The sequence below is a fragment of the Gobio gobio genome (assembly GCF_949357685.1).
Source record: "Gobio gobio genome assembly, chromosome: 20".
Lineage (NCBI taxonomy): Eukaryota > Metazoa > Chordata > Actinopteri > Cypriniformes > Gobionidae > Gobio > Gobio gobio.
Window position 1 is genome coordinate 31,223,764 of NC_137113.1, and position 19,376 is coordinate 31,243,139.

At 41.7% G+C, this 19,376-nt stretch overlaps 1 protein-coding gene across 4 annotated transcripts in view; it reads left to right on the top strand.

Moving 5' to 3' along the window:
- The window catches only part of plxdc1 (plexin domain containing 1), a 582,117-nt gene that overhangs the window by 456,549 nt on the left and 106,192 nt on the right, over positions 1-19,376 (top strand). For all 4 annotated transcript variants that reach the window (XM_079846240.1, XM_079846241.1, XM_079846242.1 and 1 more), the window contains 5 exons: positions 5,260-5,378; positions 6,314-6,413; positions 6,503-6,598; positions 9,475-9,556; positions 9,659-9,719. In XM_079846240.1, the coding sequence (XP_079702366.1) occupies positions 5,260-5,378; positions 6,314-6,413; positions 6,503-6,598; positions 9,475-9,556; positions 9,659-9,719 (458 nt within the window). The remainder of the gene's footprint in view (positions 1-5,259; positions 5,379-6,313; positions 6,414-6,502; positions 6,599-9,474; positions 9,557-9,658; positions 9,720-19,376) is intronic.

The following is a 19,376-nucleotide window of genomic DNA, read 5'->3' on the forward strand; positions in this document are numbered from 1 at the left end:
AGATGCATACTTTCAAATCAAGATAACGCAGCGTCACAGGCCATTCTTACGATTCGCCTTCGACGGCCAGGCTTATCAATACACCGTCCTTCCGTTCGGCCTGTCGCTAGCACCCCGTACATTTACGAAGTGCAAGGACGCGGCCCTCGCTCCCCTGAGAAATCGAGGGATGCGAGTATTGAACTATCTGGACGATTGGCTCATCCTGGCGCAGTCAGAGGCCGAGCTCCTCGCCCACAAGGCAATGCTGCTCAGCCATCTGGACAGCCTGGGGCTCACGGTCAATTGGACCAAGAGCTCATTAGTGCCCACGCAATCAACCTCATTTCTGGGTTTGAATCTGGACACTGTGGCAATGTCAGCCCGCCTGTCACCCCAACGCGCGTGCCAAGTTCGGCGCATGGCTGCGTACTTCCGGCCGGGCAAGATCGCACCTCTCAAGCTTTTTCAGAGGATGCTGGGACGTATGGCCTCAGCTGCAGCTGTGCTCCAGCTGGGCTTAATGCGCATGCGCCCGCTGCAATGCTGGTTAAACGCCCGAGTGCCTCACAGAGCCTGGCCGTCCGGAGGCTTCAGGATCAGAGTGACTCAGGGCTGCGTTTCAGCCCTAGAGCCCTGGTTAGTAGCCGACTGGTACCAGCAGGGAGTGACAATGGGAGCCATCTCACACCGCAAGGTCATCTCGAACGACGCCTCCACCTCGGGTTGGGGCGCCGTTTTCGAGGGCAGATCGGCCTCGGGCCTCTGGACGAGCGGAGAAAAACTCCTACACGTAAACTGTTTGGAGATGATAGCGGTAGAGAACGCGCTCAAGCAGTTTCTCCCGCTTATACGAGGACACCACGTGTTGGTCCGGTCGGACAATACCACGGTGGTGTCCTACGTGAACCGGCAGGGCGGTGTCAGGTCCAGGTGTCTGGGCAATCTGACAGAACGCCTGCTCGTGTGGGCACACAGCTCGCTGCGCTCGCTGAGAGCTGCGCACGTACCGGGCCACCTCAATGTGGGCCCGGACAAGCTGTCCAGGGGCCGCATTCTCCCAGGCGAATGGTCCCTGCACCCTCAGACAGTCCAGCTGGTATGGCGCCTATTCGGAAGAGCGGAGCTCGACGTCTTTGCAAAAAAAGAGAACGCCCGCTGCCCGACGTTTCTGTCCAAAAGCGAGGATGCGCTGTCCCAACCTTGGCCCAGCCTCCCGCTGTATGCTTTCCCGCCGATTTCCCTATTGCCCCAGGTCATAGCGAAAATCAGGGAGACGCGCCGCCCGGTGCTCCTTATAGCGCCGCGCTGGGAGAACCAGATTTGGTACCCAGAGCTGGTGAAGCTGTCGCACTCACCCCCCTGGCCAGTTCCGCTGAGAGCAGACCTCCTCTCTCAAGCAGGAGGGTCAGTTTGGCATCCCCATCCAGAGCGATGGTCTCTGCATGTATGGGTGACCAACGGATACCCGTTGACCTGCCCGAAGGGGTTATGAACACGATTTCACTCTCTAGAGCCCCCTCGACGAGGCGGTTATATAGTTCTAAGTGGTCGGTGTTCACTGAGTGGCGTGTTTCCAAGGGATTGGACCCACAGCAATGTGGGGTCCAGCGGGTGCTCTCCTTCTTCCAAGAGCTTTTGGAACTGGGCAGGTCCCCTTCCACGCTCAAAGTGTATGTGGCGGCTATAGCAGCGTTCGCTCAGACGACGCTAGGTAGCACGCTAGGAAGGAACGAGCTCATCATCCGTTTCCTCAGAGGAGCCAGACGGATGAATCCCCGCTGCCCCCATCGGTTCCTATATGGGATCTGGCCTTGGTCCTAGAGGCCCTGAAGGCTCATCCTTTTGAACCGCTCGAGACTGTGGAACCAAGGTTCCTTTCGCTAAAAACCGCGTTCCTGATAGCTCTGGCTTCAGTGAAACGCGTGGGGGATCTACACGCGCTCTCAGTGAGCCCGACGTGTATGGATTTCGGTCCTAATGACTCTAAGGTCATTCTCAGACCGTGGCATGGTTATGTCCCCAAAGCGATCGGCACTCCCTTCAGGGCGCAGATTATCTCCCTCTCGGCTCTGCCAGCATCCGACGAGGGGGACGGTGGCAATATCCTCTGCCCTGTCAGGGCATTGAGGGTTTATGTCACACGCTCCGCCGCCTTCAGGCGTTCTGAGCAGCTATTTGTTTCGTTTGGTGGGCGCACTAGAGGTCTCGCCCCCTCGAAACAGACCCTGTCCAGGTGGATAGTGGACGCGATTGCAACTGCATACGCTTCCAAACACCTGCACTGCCCGCTAGGTGTCAGAGCACACTCCACTAGAGGCATGGCCTCTTCGTGGGCTTGGGCCAGAGGGATTTCCATCCACGATATCTGTATGGCGGCAGGCTGGGCCTCCCCGTCTATGTTCGTGAGATTTTACAATCTGGAAGTTCCTGCCTTACAGGCGAAAGTGTTATCAGTTCAATAGGGCTGTTGGTTCTGCCCAGTGATTCTGCGCAGACATAGCTCACATACTGGTAGTAAGTTCGGTACTAGGCTCAGGTGAATTTGAAGGAGACCGGCGGTGCCGTTCCCTCATTTACGAGACGAGCTGTTGTGAGTTTGAAGGTGACCGGCGGTGCCGTTACCTCACTCATATAACAAGATATTGTGAATTTGAAGGCGACCGGCGTTGCCGTTCCCTCATTCATGAGACAAGGTGTGGTGAATTTGAAGGAGACCGGCAGGTGCCGTTCCCTCATTCAGGGGACAGGGTGTTGTAACCACCCGTCGTAAACCACCCGTCAGTTCGAATGAAGTGTCTGTATATGTGGTGGCCCGTTTTCCTTACCGGCCACCTTGCCCGAGCAGTGTTATGGTCCCCGGTTCCCTGGGATACATATGCTGTACGCGAGGCGCGCACGGCGTTGACAATATGTTCCCGTAGCGTAAGGAACTTACGCAATACGAGAGAACCTCTCGTAAGAGAACGATACTCGGTTACTTAACGTAACCTCGGTTCTCTCTAGAAGAGGGAACGAGTATTGCGTTCCTTGCCGTGCGCACCGCGGGCTTTTGCGCTTCAGAACTACGAAAACCGAATATGCAGCCCATGAGCCCTGCTTATATACACGTGGCCACGCCCCACCTGTAGGCAAATGAGGCCAGGTGGGCGCGAAGCGCCCTCATTGGTCGCCACGTCACGCGGGCTCACCGATAGGCTGCTGCAGTTGCCAGCAGAGCAGCCAATAGCACGCTGGATTAGCCTGCTATGGTCTGCCAGGCTGCTGCACTGCGTTGACAATGTTACAAAATTAAGGATAATTTTGGGTTTTTCAGAAATCTCGAAGAAAGAATACTTTCCCGTAGCGTAAGGAACTTACGCAATACTCGTTCCCTCTTCTAGAGAGAACCGAGGTTACGTTAAGTAACCGAGTATCGTTATCTTGCAAATTGTACCTTTGCCAGCCGTTTCAATATAAGATAATATCAAACCATTTGTCTGGGGATGAAGACTCGGCTGTGTTGCCGCCTTCTGGGAACCCTCCACCATGTCCCGAACCTTCTAGGTTGGATGATTGGTTTCTTGGGGCGGCTCGTGCTGGTTCTTAGTGCCCTGCCCCGGTGCCATTCTTCCCGGAGGTACATGAAGAGATTACCAGATCATGGATGGCACCTTTTTCTGGCCTCTATGCCGTCCGAGTTGGGTCCCTGCATTCTGTCTTGCTGCCCCACTGCGGGAACATCTGTGATGCCGTTGGTCCTGCTTGCTTGGTCGCTGGGAGCCTGGCTAGTGATTCCCAGCCCGTTTCTCTGGCTCATCCATACCATCAGGCTCAGCTATGCGATTCAGTTTCCCCCGGCTTCACTAGGACCGCAAACTATAATCTCAGTCTTGTTTTCGTTTATATATACAAAATTAGAAGCCAACCATGTTTTGAGATCTAAAAGACAGGCCATAAGAGGTTCTAACCCATTTTCATGTGATAAGTGGCAAATACACTTGTACATAATTGGCATAGCAGGGAAAAGGAATAATATATTTCTTAAAAATATTTCCAAAGGAATCATATAGAGAAAGAGAATATAATAGGAGAAAGGATGGAGCCTTGAAGCACAGCACACATGATCAGTGCTGATGTAGAGAGAACAGTCCCCAATATTCATTACCATGTCTCTACTAGTAAGACCATTTCAAGACTTTCCCCTGAACCCCCACATACTTCTCCAGTCGTGAGAACATCACTAAGTGATCAATTGTGCCAAAAGCAGCCGTTAAATCTAACAAAACTAACACAACAGAGTTTCTAGCATCAAAGGATTTTATTGCATGAATCTATGTGGAAAAATGTCTAAATTAGCTAAAAGAACAAAGAAACAAGAAGAAGAACAAAGAATGGCAGTATTTTGTATCAGCTAACCACTACCTTAAGAGAACAATCAGAAACGTAAAATTGCCTTAACTAAAAGAGGTTAATACTTAAATACACAGATTGGCTTGTGCTGAAACAAGACTCCGGAAGCGCGTGAAGAGCAAGAGGGCCTTGATTAGGTCTGCAGGGAATGACAAATTAGCTGATTGGAACTGCTGGAGGTCTGAATCAAAAGGGCAGAGTGAGAGTGTGTTTGAGTAGTGGTCTTTTAATCCCATACAGGGGTTATCTTAATCTTAAACCTTTTGACGGTGGACTGGCCAATGCGGAGGTGGTCATTTTGAGCATCTTTCCTTTGCCTATCGTATCCTTATTTGCATGTTTATGGATGATTGTGCACTATTAACTCAAAGTATAAGAAAAAGAGTGAGATGCAAGTTATGGTAAGGTAAAGATACAACATTATTTAGGAAATTAGAAGAGATTAAATTTGATAGTACATATGACAGGGTTTTGAATACTGTGATTTATTCATAAGCATGGATATAAGCATTTTAAGTTTAGTTAACGTACCTACATTTTTGGAATTAAAATACACAGGAACATCCATCTTTGTATAGATTATTTGTGGTTTAAAGGTAAAAAAAGTTTTATTATTATTTATTATGTTGTTATTATTTCAAAGTGTAATATTATTTCACAATATTACTGTTTTTACTGCATTTTTGACCAAATAAGTGTAGCCTTGGTGAGCATTAGAGACTTCTTTCAAAAATATAAAGAAATATATATATCCCAATACTGTCTGAATAAATCATAAAAACAACTACAGTGTGTGCATTCTTATCATTAGTGAAATACATATTTTAATCTGTATTAGAAAATTGCTGTAGTGTTCAGTGGAGATTTAATCTGACTTTGATGCCCTAGGTGACATATTTGTGGTACAGTGGGACAAAGTGAGGCTAAAGGATCGAGAGACTGAAGGAGCTTTCACTTTTCAGACTGTTCTCTATGGTAACGGGACCATTGTCTTCGGCTACAAAGACGTGAGTCAGCCTCAGATGTTTCATTTGGTTCAGTTCAAACAAGATAAATTAAACACACATTAAAGCCCAAAGTATACTTCACTTTTGACGTCAGGGTCAGTGTCCAGTACGCGTGTCACAATTCACCAGTGTCAGTTCCTGTGATCACCACCAGAGGGCACTCCAACCCGGATTGACATTCCATAAAAGACTACATTACCCAGAATCCTTTGCCCAGACTCATCATCACTCATTGTTTGCACCTGTGTCTCATTACCTCGTCACCCCATTACCCCAGCCTATATAAACCATGTTTACTCTGTCATCCACTGCGAAGTCTTGTTTTGTGTAACTGCATTTCTGAGCAGTTTCCCTGGTTTCATGTCTCTTGGTCTTGGATTACTTGCCCGTTCCGTGGATTACCCTTTTGCCTGTTTCTACTGTTTTGTTTGCCTGATTGGACTGATTACCTGTTCTGACCTCTTGCCTGTTTTTGACTTTGTTTGTGGATAATACTAAAATAAAAATAAAAATAAAGCTGCGTTTGGATCCTCTACCTTCTGTCTTAGAGCAATCCGTTAGAGCGTGTGACGCAAATTTCGTTATCAGAAGAGTACGCGTGCAGCCTACTGCACATGGATATTTAATGATTTTTGCAGTATTTACCTGGGTTGTAACTTGTGGAAAGAGATTGCTCAACTGTGCATGCGTCTGATGCCTGTTTGCAAGGCTGTGCGCTCGACTGTGCGCCTACATTCGCATACACGTAAAAAACGAAATATACTTTGGGCTAAAGCCAACTGTGAAAAATTTAATTACCACTCAAAATGGTTGCCATCAAAGCAGTGTGAAATAAACTGCTCACAGACTATTAATATAGCATATCAAATTTACAAAAGAAGAACAAACATGGTTTTGATAGTGTCCAGTTTCCTTCCTTTGGCTTTTTATAACAGGTTCCTTTGCCCTTGGGGAAAATCAACTCCACTGAGCATCCAGTGAAAGTGGGACTGTCTGATGCTTTCATGGCCCTTCTGTCATCTTCACAGTCTCCAGGTCAGTGTAAGACTGTTAATGAATTTAGTTTATGGTACATTAACACTGTTATAATTTTGACTGATACTTTATTGTTGTATCATCAACAGATGCTAAACGACGGACTATTTATGAATACCATCGGGTAGAGATTGACACAACAAAGATTGTCAATAACTCTGCATTTGAGTTTAGCCCCTTACCAAGTGAGTAAAACGACCACTGCTTGGCCATCTGTCCTCTACAACAGTGGTTCCCATACTTTTTGTAGCACGCACCCCTTTCTAGTGTTTGACACCTGTCAAGCACCCCCACCACCTTACTTTGGTTAAACATTAAATTTTTAATAGCTATAAATAATTACAAATATCCACTGTATTTCAGATAACATCAACATTTCAGTTATTAAATATATAGCTTCCAGAGCATGTGAGCGTAGCGGTAATATTTCCTCCAGAGCGGTGAGCGCCTTTCTGAAGATTCCGCTCAACTCGCTCTGTCCATTCAGCGCTGCTCGCTCAACCCGCTCAACCCAGAATGCCCTTTGGCGATTTGCTAGATCTAGAATCTGTGAAATAGCTAAGCAATAGTGGAGCAATAGGTTATGGAGTTCAAATATTGTTTTAATGAAGTTGCGAGCCTTATACATAAATCCACAAAGTTAAGAACGAGCAGGGAGAAGAAATTGAAAGGGAGTGTGGAGAGATTGTGAGAGTTAGCAAAGATATTGGAATCTAAAGCGACACATTGCCAGAAAGCACGAGGATGTGCTACGCAAACATGGCAGTGCAGCAAAAGGTGAGCTATACATAGGCTACCGTTCGATAATAAATTAATTGATAAATAGGTAAGGCACGGTAGGTCTATTGTGTATAGGCTACGGAGCCCTGCTCTTATTACATGCAGACAAAAATATACCATGGCCATTGGCCACAAATTAATATTTCGTTCCCATGAATTAAGAATTAGTTTTCTCATTTCTAAATCGTAGCCACGAATTAAATTCGTTCCCACATCTTCTTAATTCGTTCTCCCTGGTTAAGTAAATCGTGGCCACGTTGAACTAATTTGTTCTCCAATTTTATTAAAACTAGGGAACAGATTATTACAATGTGGCCACGATCTAACTAAAATGAGGAAACAAATTATTAAAACATGCTGACGGGTGGTAATGAATTGTTAATTCGTTATGCAATCATCATATTAGTGAAACTAAAAATAACCTATAGCCAACACACAATATGAATTAGCCTAAAATTGAAGCTTGCGTATTTTTTATTTTTTTTAAGTTGAAGTTAAGACAGGTTATTAAACCACTTGTTAAATTATTTTTTAAAAACTCGGACCTTAATAATTGGGTAGGCCTACTATTGCACTTTATAGGCAAGTTTGCCAAAGGGCTAGACATATTTTTTTTAATTGATAAAGATAATTTAATGCATTTAAATTGATAAAAAGTACAGACTGTCACCCCAAAATAACTGCTTGCCTATTTATAATCATACTATGGTATTTGATACATTTATTCAAGAAATTCACTACAAACAGAAAGCATGAAGCCGGCTATACACTATAGGAACAGAATAGAACCAACACCTATTTTTCACGCGACACGCGTGATGGAAGCCTTTCCAGGCAAAATAAAATAGGAAAAGATTTTTATATGTCATTTTGACATGAATACATATTAATAAATGACATTTTGATGTTTGAAAGTCTCTAGGTAATTGTAATAATTGTAATTTTACATAATAATTATCGATTCTTAAATATTGCACCTGTCAATACAGAAAATAAATACAGAAATAATTGTAATTTAAAAAAAATTATAATAATTATCGATTTTCAAATATTGCACCTGTCAATACAGAACAAAATTTTCTGTAGCCTATTTTGCCGTCAATAGTACTGCAGACATTGACTTTGCTGTATCAGTAGGCTATAGGCTATAGGCTATTTATGTTTAACATGAAATGTGCCTTCTCTGTACATCACCTATAGCAGCAGCAGCGCCGCGTCAGACATGTTTCTGGCGTGCAAAGACATAGGAAACGCCACGGAGCTGACACGCAACAGAAACGCCAGGCTCACGCCGCGTTGCCAGTGTGTTGCTGGCCTAAACCTATTACAGATCCATTTAATGTCGGAGCGGGATCTGAGCGGGATTTCTTTTACTGTTGAGCATGAGCGGTTCATTAGTGGAGCGGTCGCTTGGGCCGTGAGCGATTGAGTGGAGCGAGCTGGCATAGAGCGGAAAATTGAGCTGAGCGTCACACCGCTCCGCTTCGCTCACATGCTCTGAAAGCTTCGTACCTTTTTTAGTGAGATGGATGTATGGATGGATGTGGGGTAATGGATGACAGTTTTACTCTCAAATCATTCTCGGCATCTAGTTTTGCTTGTAAGTGCCGAACCATATATGAGGGCTTAAGACTGCTGTTAGCTAAAACTTCACGCACTACACATTGCGGATTCTGACTTTTTGCATCACCAATCCATGTAAAACCGAAACCAATGTAACTGTCACAGTAGCCATGTTTCCATTAGCCTACCCTTCAAATTGCACAAATTGAAATTGCGAATTGAAAATACACCCAGTGGAAACGCGAGTAATTTACTAATGTGAATTATGTGAGCTTGTAATTTGACATTTTTATTTATCAATAACACTCTGACGTGAAGTTTACTTAAGTTAAATACGTAAAAATTACATCTGCCATTACAAACATTCTCTCACGCTCCCCCGGTGGTCAGTCTGCGCACCCCAGTTTGGGAACCGCTGCTCTACAATAATTGCAAGTGTACCCCCTCCTGTTTAAACCGCCCGCTCCAAGCGGAACTCGAACCCGGGTCTGCCGGCATGAGAGTCAGATGCTCTAACAAGGAGGCTGCAACCCCTGGCGTCAGTCGCTAGAGTGTCTCTTGAGATCCGAGGAGTGAGGTTTACTCACACAGCGACTACTAGCTGGCCTCCGTTACACAAGCTCACCTTAAAATCGAATGAATTTGACGACATATAGATGAAGATTTGTGCCCTGACATTAGCCTATACCCTGTTTTATGTTGGCATATCTATTTCTAGCCTGCCTCCAGCACACTACCTGCGAACAATGTCTCCAGTCCAACCTAACATCAGGCTGTGGGTGGTGCAATACTCTACAAAGGTAACAGCATTAGATCTGAGTGTCCAATGTGTTTTCTGCATTAATTCAAGCAAGGCATGTGTTCTTTCCTGAAAGCTGAAAAATGTGTTTATAATCTCTCAGATGTTCAGATGGACTAGACCGATACAGACAAGAATGGCTGGACTACAGTTGCTCTGAGGAGGTACAGACAATAAGTAACCACATATGCACTTGCTATAAAAGAAAGGTTTTGTCACTTCAGTCTTTCCACAGGGGTACAAACATAATTTGAATGTTGTGCCAGTTCAGGATAGTGAAAATTTAGTTTTAATTGATTACTGCATGTAATTTCTGCATTATTTACTTTGAAAATCAGTGGCTACTTGTAGCTCTTCTCCCTTGAAGTGAATTGGTTGTTAACAGACCCACTACAGAGCATCCGGTTATAGACAGGAATAACATTTCATCACCACAACCAAGTACACTTCACAAATTCAAAAAAGTTCAAAATAACAATAATAATCACAATTAATTGAACTTCCTATTATCAAAATGAAATGCAACTAAATTAATTTCCTAGTATAACTGTAAAGCTGCTTTGAAGCAATCTGTGTTGAAAAAAGTGCTTTATAAATGAAGGTGACTTGACAATAAATATAACGGCATAATATCCACAAATGTATGTATATTAATACAACAATTATTCATTAAAAGGGAAAATAAAATGTGCCATTATGCATGAACATACTTTGACAGTAAAATACTAACACTTTGCGTGTTACGAACACCTTGCGGGTCCATGCTGGATATCCTCAACTATTGACCCCTGTAAACCTTGAAGTGTTCATTCCAGGGTTTGGGTTGTTACTGTTGTGAGGATTTGTATTATTTTGATTCACCTTTTTTGTTTTCATAGTGCTGGCCACCTCTTATAAATTCAGTGTATGTCTTGTTACTTTTTGTATCCTGGAAAGGTGGTGCTGTTTTTGGTTCTCTGTCAGTTTTAAAGGCTCAAGCACGATTATGTCCCTTTGAATACTTGCTATTTCCTGTAATGTAACCTTAATGGAATATAACTTTTTTAACTGTTACAATTTTTTGCCTTTTTTCCTCTCTAATGAGGCTTGAGATCGCTTTTTTTTTCTTGTTTAAGCAAGATTCAATAAAGACTGTCACAATTAAAGATCACTTTGCTCCATGAAGATGACACCAGACGATAGGTCAAAGCAAGGATTTTATTTACAATAAAATAAAGAAAAAAGGCATAACATGGAATAATGGGGAGCAATAGGCTCATAGGAGAGCAAGGCCTAAAATAACAAACAAAACAGTTCTCTAACTAATTTAGGGAGGGGTTCTAACTAACCTAAAAACAAACAAATAAACAACATAAACTTCCCTCAACTCCCTGGCTGCACAAAAACAGGGACAAAAGCAGTATTAAAAGAAAAAGGCACTCTCCCCCTGCAGCTTCCCTTACAAAAATGCCGCTAAAATAAATAGAAGAAACAATACTGCTTACTTGATTTACTGAATTTGAAGGCAGAACAGGATCACTGATCACTGAACACTTGCTAAACTCAGTTAGTCACTGCTAACACACAACTATTGTTACTGCAAGTCAAAGTACAAACACAAGTTCAGTCTGGAGCAGGGGAAAAGTGTGTCTCACTGCAGCCAGCACTGTACTGCCCCAATATACTCTTTAGCTGTATCCCAATGTGAATACCGCAAGGCTAAAATGCACCCTATGTTTCTCAGGCAAAGGAAGGGTACAACAGATGGACCCTTCGCAGCCTACCTATCCCAGAATTCATAGCACACCGGTGACAACAGGATTTGTATACACTGGTTTGCTGTCTGCATTACCGCTGCACTCGATCAGATTTCTTGCGGCGCAGGATTACATTTTCCGGTAAAAGACGGTAGAGGTCGGTAACTTTGGTGTACTTTGGATGGGACTGGGCGGTCTGACAATAGCCCGGCCACTCCCGACACAACAGCGCAACCGTGATTTAACTTGAAGTAAACAAAACATTCTGTAGTTTTGGCATTCACACAGTTCCCAGTTCCCTGAACTGAGCAACCTGGCAAGATAAAGTTTAATTTCCCAATTTTAACTTGCATAAATGTATTTCTCTACCATTCTCTCAAGAAGAGGAATCAGTCTGTCAGTTCCCTCCCTGCTCTTTCTTTCTTTTTTCTGCACTTTCTTTAAATACAGAGATCTGTGCGGGGCTGTCCCGCACCTGCTATCTATTCCGCTCCCTCCCGCTCCCGCTTAAAATTCCCTCCGTGTTCACCAGCTAGAATTGTATTATCCCTGACACGACTGATCCCGTTTCCAGAATCTCTCATTTAAATTTCCCCTATAGAAAGAGATTGGGCATAACAAATGTGACCAGTCACGGAAAGTAGGGACACAAGTCGGTTCTGGTGCATTTTGAGTTATACACCGATTCTGAAAGTGTAGTCTCCAAGCTTTCCAACAATGTGTAACACATGGAAATCTGATAATATTTGGAGAAGTTGTGGCCATTTGAAAGTAGGCACTCTAAAAACCTTGATAGGGAGAAAAAGACCTCTAAACATTTTGCAGTTCTCACCTGTTCTCACCTGCTGGGAGTGACAATAGGGCTCATTTACATCTCATTTAGATAAGCCATACCCCCTGTAAAGCGCCCCCTGTAAAGCTGCATGGTTGCATAGCAACGACAGACCAAACGGGATGCATTGTGTAGCATTAGGACTTTTTGAACAGGATTCTGTGATAACCGTGATCATTTTGGTCACTATAACCATGAAATGAAATTTTCATGCCATTTCATCTGTAGTTATGATCAACTATGATAAACTAAAATCAACTATAATTATGTGTTTTTATAGTATAATATGCAAAGTACAATTTTCTATAAGAAAAATATATATAATTCTATATATTTTTTTATATTTATTCTATTTTTTTTTATATGTTGTTCTTTTCTCTGACATTTAAGGGTAACATAGGCCTACAAAGACTCTTTTAGGTCTAAAACAGTTTGGATAGTTGTTAATACAGCATTCCCACAGCTTGGTTAACTTCAAATTCAAGAACCTTTCAAGGACTTTCCAGGTCCAGCTTTTTTTTTTTGCATTTATTTTTGGCCATATGACAGAGGTCTGATATTCTATTTGTCATATTTCTGTTTTGCATAAAACTGAAGAATATTCGGTACATCCTATACTTTATTCTAAAATGATCTGATATTAACTTTTGCATGGGTTTTATTGAAAAGAGCTTAGGCTCATGTAACCAGTCTATTTTTGCAATATTTCACGGTGTGTCTGTGAAACGCTGAGGTACCGTATAGTTTTGTGGCAGCGTGAACATCATGGCAATGTACAACACAAAGTACCTCACGCGGGAAACACTTAACGTAACGTGTAAATGCAAGTAACAAACGTAAATCAAGCATAGTCCACTAAGTGTTGGTGAAATAACACATTATCGGACTGGAGAGAATAATATGGAATTTTTTCCAGAAAACTTCTTGCACAAAATAAATTCAAGCACTTTCAAGGACCTGTATGTATGTTTATTTTCAGTCATGTCGTTGTACACAGCCCTCTCTTTCTGCACAAGGGAAAGATGAGCGTGTTGCTTCTTTACTGCTTCAGACTTTCTATCACCTGGGAGGTTTGCACTTCGTATCAGCTGCTCGTTATTGCTTTAGCACTGCCAGCAGAGATCTGTGTGCGGCCTGCCAGCAGAGATCTGTGTGCAGCCAGCCACCAGGGTTGCCAGGTTTTCACAACAAAACCCACACAATTGCTACTCAAAACTAGCCCAAAACAAGCCCAATCAGGGGGGCTTCTCCTGTAAATTACCCCCGCATTTGGGGGGTAAAATATGTGTTTTTTTGGCATGGTTGCCTACTAAAATTTGCATTCCCGGGGCTAAATATCACATAATTGGGCTCGCTTCAACCTGCGGACATGAAAAACAGCCCGCGGCAACAGTGTTTAAGTAGTCCAACCGCGGACTTGGCAACACTAAGCCACGCTTCCCTTGGAGGGCGGGGGCAATAACAAAATAAACACACCTCTGCTGCATGCTAGAATCTCCGAAAAACATGCCGATTTCAACCTCAAAGTGTATGCTTTTAAATATACCGATACTGCTATCTCAAACACGGAGAGGCTTCTTCGTGATCTCAACTAACAGATTCTGCAAAAAAGCGAAAATCACAAATTTTGAAAAAAAAACCTGCTTCTTTCTCACTTTGCTCGAAAGTTGTAATGCCGACTTGTGTCCCTACTTTTCGTGACTGGTCACAAATGTAAAATGTTGGCTATACAATCATTTTATCTTATCATACTGTCAACACCGTAAAAAAATGTCAAAGAGAAAAATAGGCTAAATCAAATACGCCATCTGTCACTCAAAATTATAAGCCAAAATACAAATAAACGAAATGTTGAAGTAAAAATGAAGTATTTTATATGAATGAATGAATGTCGCTCACTGATGACGGTCCATTACCGAAAGTCTCCTCCAAATCCAGACCACAAAGGCTGAATAAACTCGTGGCCGGGATGCACAGAACAATTTTTCTATATATCTTCTTTTAAACGTTGGCCTATCCATTGTAAATTTTTTTGTAATGTATTGTAATGAGGACGCTGAGTCTGAAGTAGAATCCATTTGCAGAGTTTATTGAGCAGCAGCAGGAATCAACGAAAACCGTTAGACAGGCAATGGGTCAAATGCAGAAAATCAAACCAATCCGTGAACATACACAAGGGAGAATCCAGAGGCAGAGTGAAAGGCAGACAGCAGGCCAAAAACAGATATCAGTCCAATCAGGCAACCAAGTCAGAAGGGATAATCCAGATAATCACAGAGTAACCGGGCATAAACATACATGAGGAGGGCAATCAGGTACACAAAGAAACCACTCAGCATGACAGTGTAGCTGGCAATATGTGTATAAATATAAAATATAAAAAACTTCGCAATATGTGGCTACAGCTTCTCTGGCTAAATAGTCACCAAACAGGAAGTGGAAGTAGAAGCAGCAGAGGGAGCAGATCCTAGTCAGTATTCGGGAGACGGCTCCCTCTGCTGGCGTGGCGTTACATGTATAGGCCTAAGTTAAAAATGAAAATGTTCTATAGCCTATATTTATTTTTGTAATGTAAGTTATTTGTAAATTAACCAAAGTAATACTAAACATTGTTTATTTTCGTTATGTAACTTGAAATGTGTCGGCTAAATAAAAGAGAAGTGATTGTTCTGTACATTGTTTATTTTTGTAATGCAAGTTATAATTTGTACATTAAACAAATTATTCTACACATTTATTTTGTTGTGTAAATTAAAATGTGTAAATGAAAATAAATTGCTATATACATTACTTAAAGTACTTTTTACAACTATTCATACAATATAACTTAAGTTTAACATCAGAAACAACAGAAATTTAAATGAACAGCTAAAATAGAAGAAAACATTTGTATGTACACTTTAATTGAGCTGATCTGGAGATGCTGGTGGTGCAGCTGGAATGGGATGGGCTGCACCCTGGTAAGGTCTCTGCCAGCGGGACATCCTCTGGGATGAGTGTATATTTCCACTGGTTTGCTGGGCTGAATAAGTCGACGGCTACCATGTCATAAAAAGTACAATGCATCTGAGATTATGTGAGTTCAATAAAAATAAGTACTTAAATACTTAAATAAAGACGTAATTATATAAATATGAAAATATGTTGTAACAGTTAAATTTCATATTTAATAAACTGTTAACTAATAGGCCTAATTGCTAACGTTTAAATAGTTAACCATAGGCTACATACAGAGCCGGATTAAATAAATGGACTACACTAGGCAGGCTGCATTTTTTGGGCCCCCCTCCATCGATGTTATTTATGAATTGAAATCTGAAACTTACCAAAGTTACTAATAAAAGTGAATTCACATTTTAGTCTTTGGTTACAAATTTGTGTTGTATATTAAACAGTCTATCAGACTATTTTTTGATATTCATTATTTATACGTCATTACATGGCTCTATTAAATGCTATTAAATTATCTTCATCCATTGGGGGTGTCATTGTTAAGGCAGTAGTACCAGTAAATAACCAATAGGTATCAGTAAACTATGTAAACAGAGCAAATAAGTTTATCTTATTTGCTCTGTTTACATTTAATCAACACATTTAATTAAGATTTTCTGCAAAATGCAATAGCTTACAACATTTATAAATGTTGTAATTAACAACAAGAAGGGAAACATGACCCCTTCACATTCATCAAGACCATTTAGAAACTGTCTAACACTAAATAATAATAAATATAAGGATGGAGGATTTAAACTATGGAAAATTAAAGGTATTCAGACTATTAAAGACTTGTATATGGATGGTATACTTCTTACATTTCAAGAATTGTGTGATAAACACCAGATTCCCTCAAAAAAAATTTTTTTTTTAAATATTCACAGCTTAAAAGTTTTATGTCTTCCAGGTCTACAGATATTATACATTCCCAAACTGTCATTAATTGAGGAAATAATTGAAAAAAGAGGTGAAAAGGGCCAATTGTCAAAATATTATAATGTCTAACTCTAAAGAGTCTGCTGTAGACAAATTAAACGCAAGGAGGAAAGCCATTCAAGAATAAATAGAGGAATTTGAATGGACTGAAGCATGTTTAAAGGCGCAAAAACAAATCATAAACATGCGGCTTAAATTATTACAGTATAAATGGTTGACAAGGGTTTAACACCTGAAAAACTCAATCATTTGTCTAGCAATTTTCCTGATATATATTTTATAAAGAAATTTATAAAGGAACTCTAATTCACTGTCTATGGGAATGTTCTGATATACAGAAGTTCTGGAAGGATGTCATAAAATGTTTGTCAGAACGGTTTAATCTTAAAATACCACATTGTGCCAAACTTTGTGTACTGGGAATATATCCTACAGGTTTCTCACAAACAAAGAAACACACTAGACTATTGGACTTTGGATTGTTACATGCCAGAAAAGCCATTGCTGAACTGGAAGAGCATGGAAGCACCTTCTATAAAACAATGGATAAAAGAACTTTCAGAGTGCATTGGACTGGAAAGGCTGACTTATATCTCCAAGAGTAAAATAAAGGACTTTGTACAATTATGGGAGCCATACATGATGATTATTATATCATATGTAAAGTAGGGCCATGCCATTATTCTTTTATTGATTTATTTCTTTTTTTACATTTGTTTTTATCTTTTATTATCATTTTGAATTAGATTTTCTTGTAACTTAATGCTGCGTTCCGCGCGAAACGCGCCTTCCGCGCCGCGGGACCTCCAGACGCGCGTAAACGCGCCTTTCCATTGACTTAACATTGAAATCACTCGCGCCAGACGCTCTATTAGCGTTTGATGTGAACGCAGCATAAAACTTGACACGGAAATTATGTTTTACTTATTTTCCGCCGCATCTTCCACCGCGTCTTCAGGCCGTGTCTCCAGGCATGGCTCGGCCTTTGGCTCTGCTGACTCGAGCAGGTACACAGCTGCCCGACAGAAACTTCTATAAAGCCCCCCGCTGTCTCTTCTTTTGTTCCTCTTCATTTTTTTTCTTTTTACGTTTTGCCGGACCCGAAAGCATCTTGAATGTTAGCCTACTCAAAACACCTGCCTGCTAGCTTTGTTGTCCCGCTCTGACCTGATTATAATAAATACAGTCATGGGCTGGCGTTAATGTGACGTAATGTAACAGTCTATGGTTAAGATACACATCGTCACTATTTTTAGGTAATTAATACATATTGAAATAAACTGTAGATAGGACATTTGTACATTTTAATGTTTTTTTTTGTTTTGTTTTTTGTCCCTCTGTCTGGGCCCCATCCCGCCAATCGGGCCCTAGGCACGTGCCTAGTTTGCCTTTGCGTTAATCCGGCTCTGGCTACATACCTGGTTATGGTCCGTCTCCCACCGTTGCAGGCTTTGCATGTCAAAATCCAATAAAACAAAAAAAATACTTTTCTGCCTCCATTTATCTTTTTAAAACAGCTGCTATACATTTAACGACACTCTGTTCAGTGTTGCCAAGTCTGGAATTGGGCTACTTTTACATTGTTGCTGGTTGTTTGTAGCCTATAACAGTCCACAGGTTTAAATTGTCTTTACTTTAGCAATAGTTCTATCACCCACCCCCCGCGTTTTGGCCGTGATTCCGCTACTTTTGATTAGCAATTGGAGGGGTTTTGTTGTGCAGACCTGGCAACCCTGCCCCACGGTTCGGCCTTTGTGCACTTCGTAGCGTGCAGCCTCTACTTTGGGGCACAGCTTTTGTCTCAGGCACACTCTCACCAACAAGTTACAGGTGGTGGTGATTTGGCCTGTGAGGGAGTAGAGAGACTTCAGACTTGCCAAGTTCGACTCGGGAGAACGAACTTCAGAGGACAGGAGGACTCGCCATCAATCATCAATTGTAAAACGTCATCAGTCGATGCCCAAGTATTGTTCCAATTCAAAGTTCACATCTAGCTAAGTACAGTTCAAATCCCCGGATGTTTCCTTGATCCGCCCATTTTATCGAGGATGCATCAAGAAGAGACTTGTGTGGACTTCAGACAGACAGGTATCCCAGAATGCATCTCGCACCTATAAAAGGAATGCATTTCTATTTAAATGTGATGAATATAAACAAAATAAATAATGATATTACATTGTATAATAACAGTTATCATACTAAATTGTACAGTGAATAAAATATTAGAGTTTATTATAGAGCTTACATATTTTTCAGAGAGCAGGGAAAAGTGGTTGTTTATTTATATACATTGAATGATTTACAAAAGAAAAATACTGTTTAAAGGTCCCATGGCATGAAATGTTCCTTTTATGAGGTTTTTCAACATTAATATGAGTTCCCCTAGCCTGAATATTGTCCCCAAGTGGCTAGAAATTTTGATCGGTATAAACCGAGTTCTGGCTGTCTTTCTTTGCCTTTGAGAAAATGACAGCTCAGACTAGATGATCTTGAATTTTCCTGTTATGACGTCATAACAGGAACGGTTACCTCCCTTTCCTCCGCCCAGAAAATTTGGCACGCCCATGCGAGCGCCATATTTGTTTGTCCTTGAGAGATCATGGCTTGTGAACGAGTGAATGCTGGCAGTTTCTCAGTGTTTGGATGTACAAATGGAAACAGAAGTATTTTGTCAGTTCCTTCTGATCTGTGATCAGTGATTTCTGATGTGTAGCTAATTATTCAAGTTCACACAGAACTTTATTATTTGTGCACACGCTGCGGCTTCTCTCTCTCACCTTGATATGCAGCGCGAGATTAAGCAGAAGGGGGGAAGCGTAAGGGTATCTGAGCTAGGCTAGCCAGCTATCCCCACAATAAACTGGATTACATTCGATTACTGCGCTGTTGTGTCTTTGTGTACTCAAATGCTCACTGACGCTTTTCATATGATAGGAAAATATCTAAAAATAATGCTATAATCAACACTTACTCGTAATTCGTTCATCTCGACAGCTGTAATGGTACATTACATGTGTTACAAAGTTGGTAGAATAAGGAGGAAGACGGGCTCGGCGTGACTGGGACTCGTGTTTACTCAGAACTCTCAGATACAAACAAAATAAACTCACGCTGATAGCGCTCTCACAAATCAGTAGTTACAATATAACTTTGTTAGCAATCGCTCCGTCTCTGGTCCACTAGTGATGTCCAGTTCGCGAACGAATCGTTCTTTTGAACCGGTTCTTTTTAGTGAACCGGACGAACCAGTTCACCAAATCGGACTGAATCGTTCTAAGCGGTTCGCGTCTCGAGTCAGCGCTGATCCATAATTTACTAAAGTT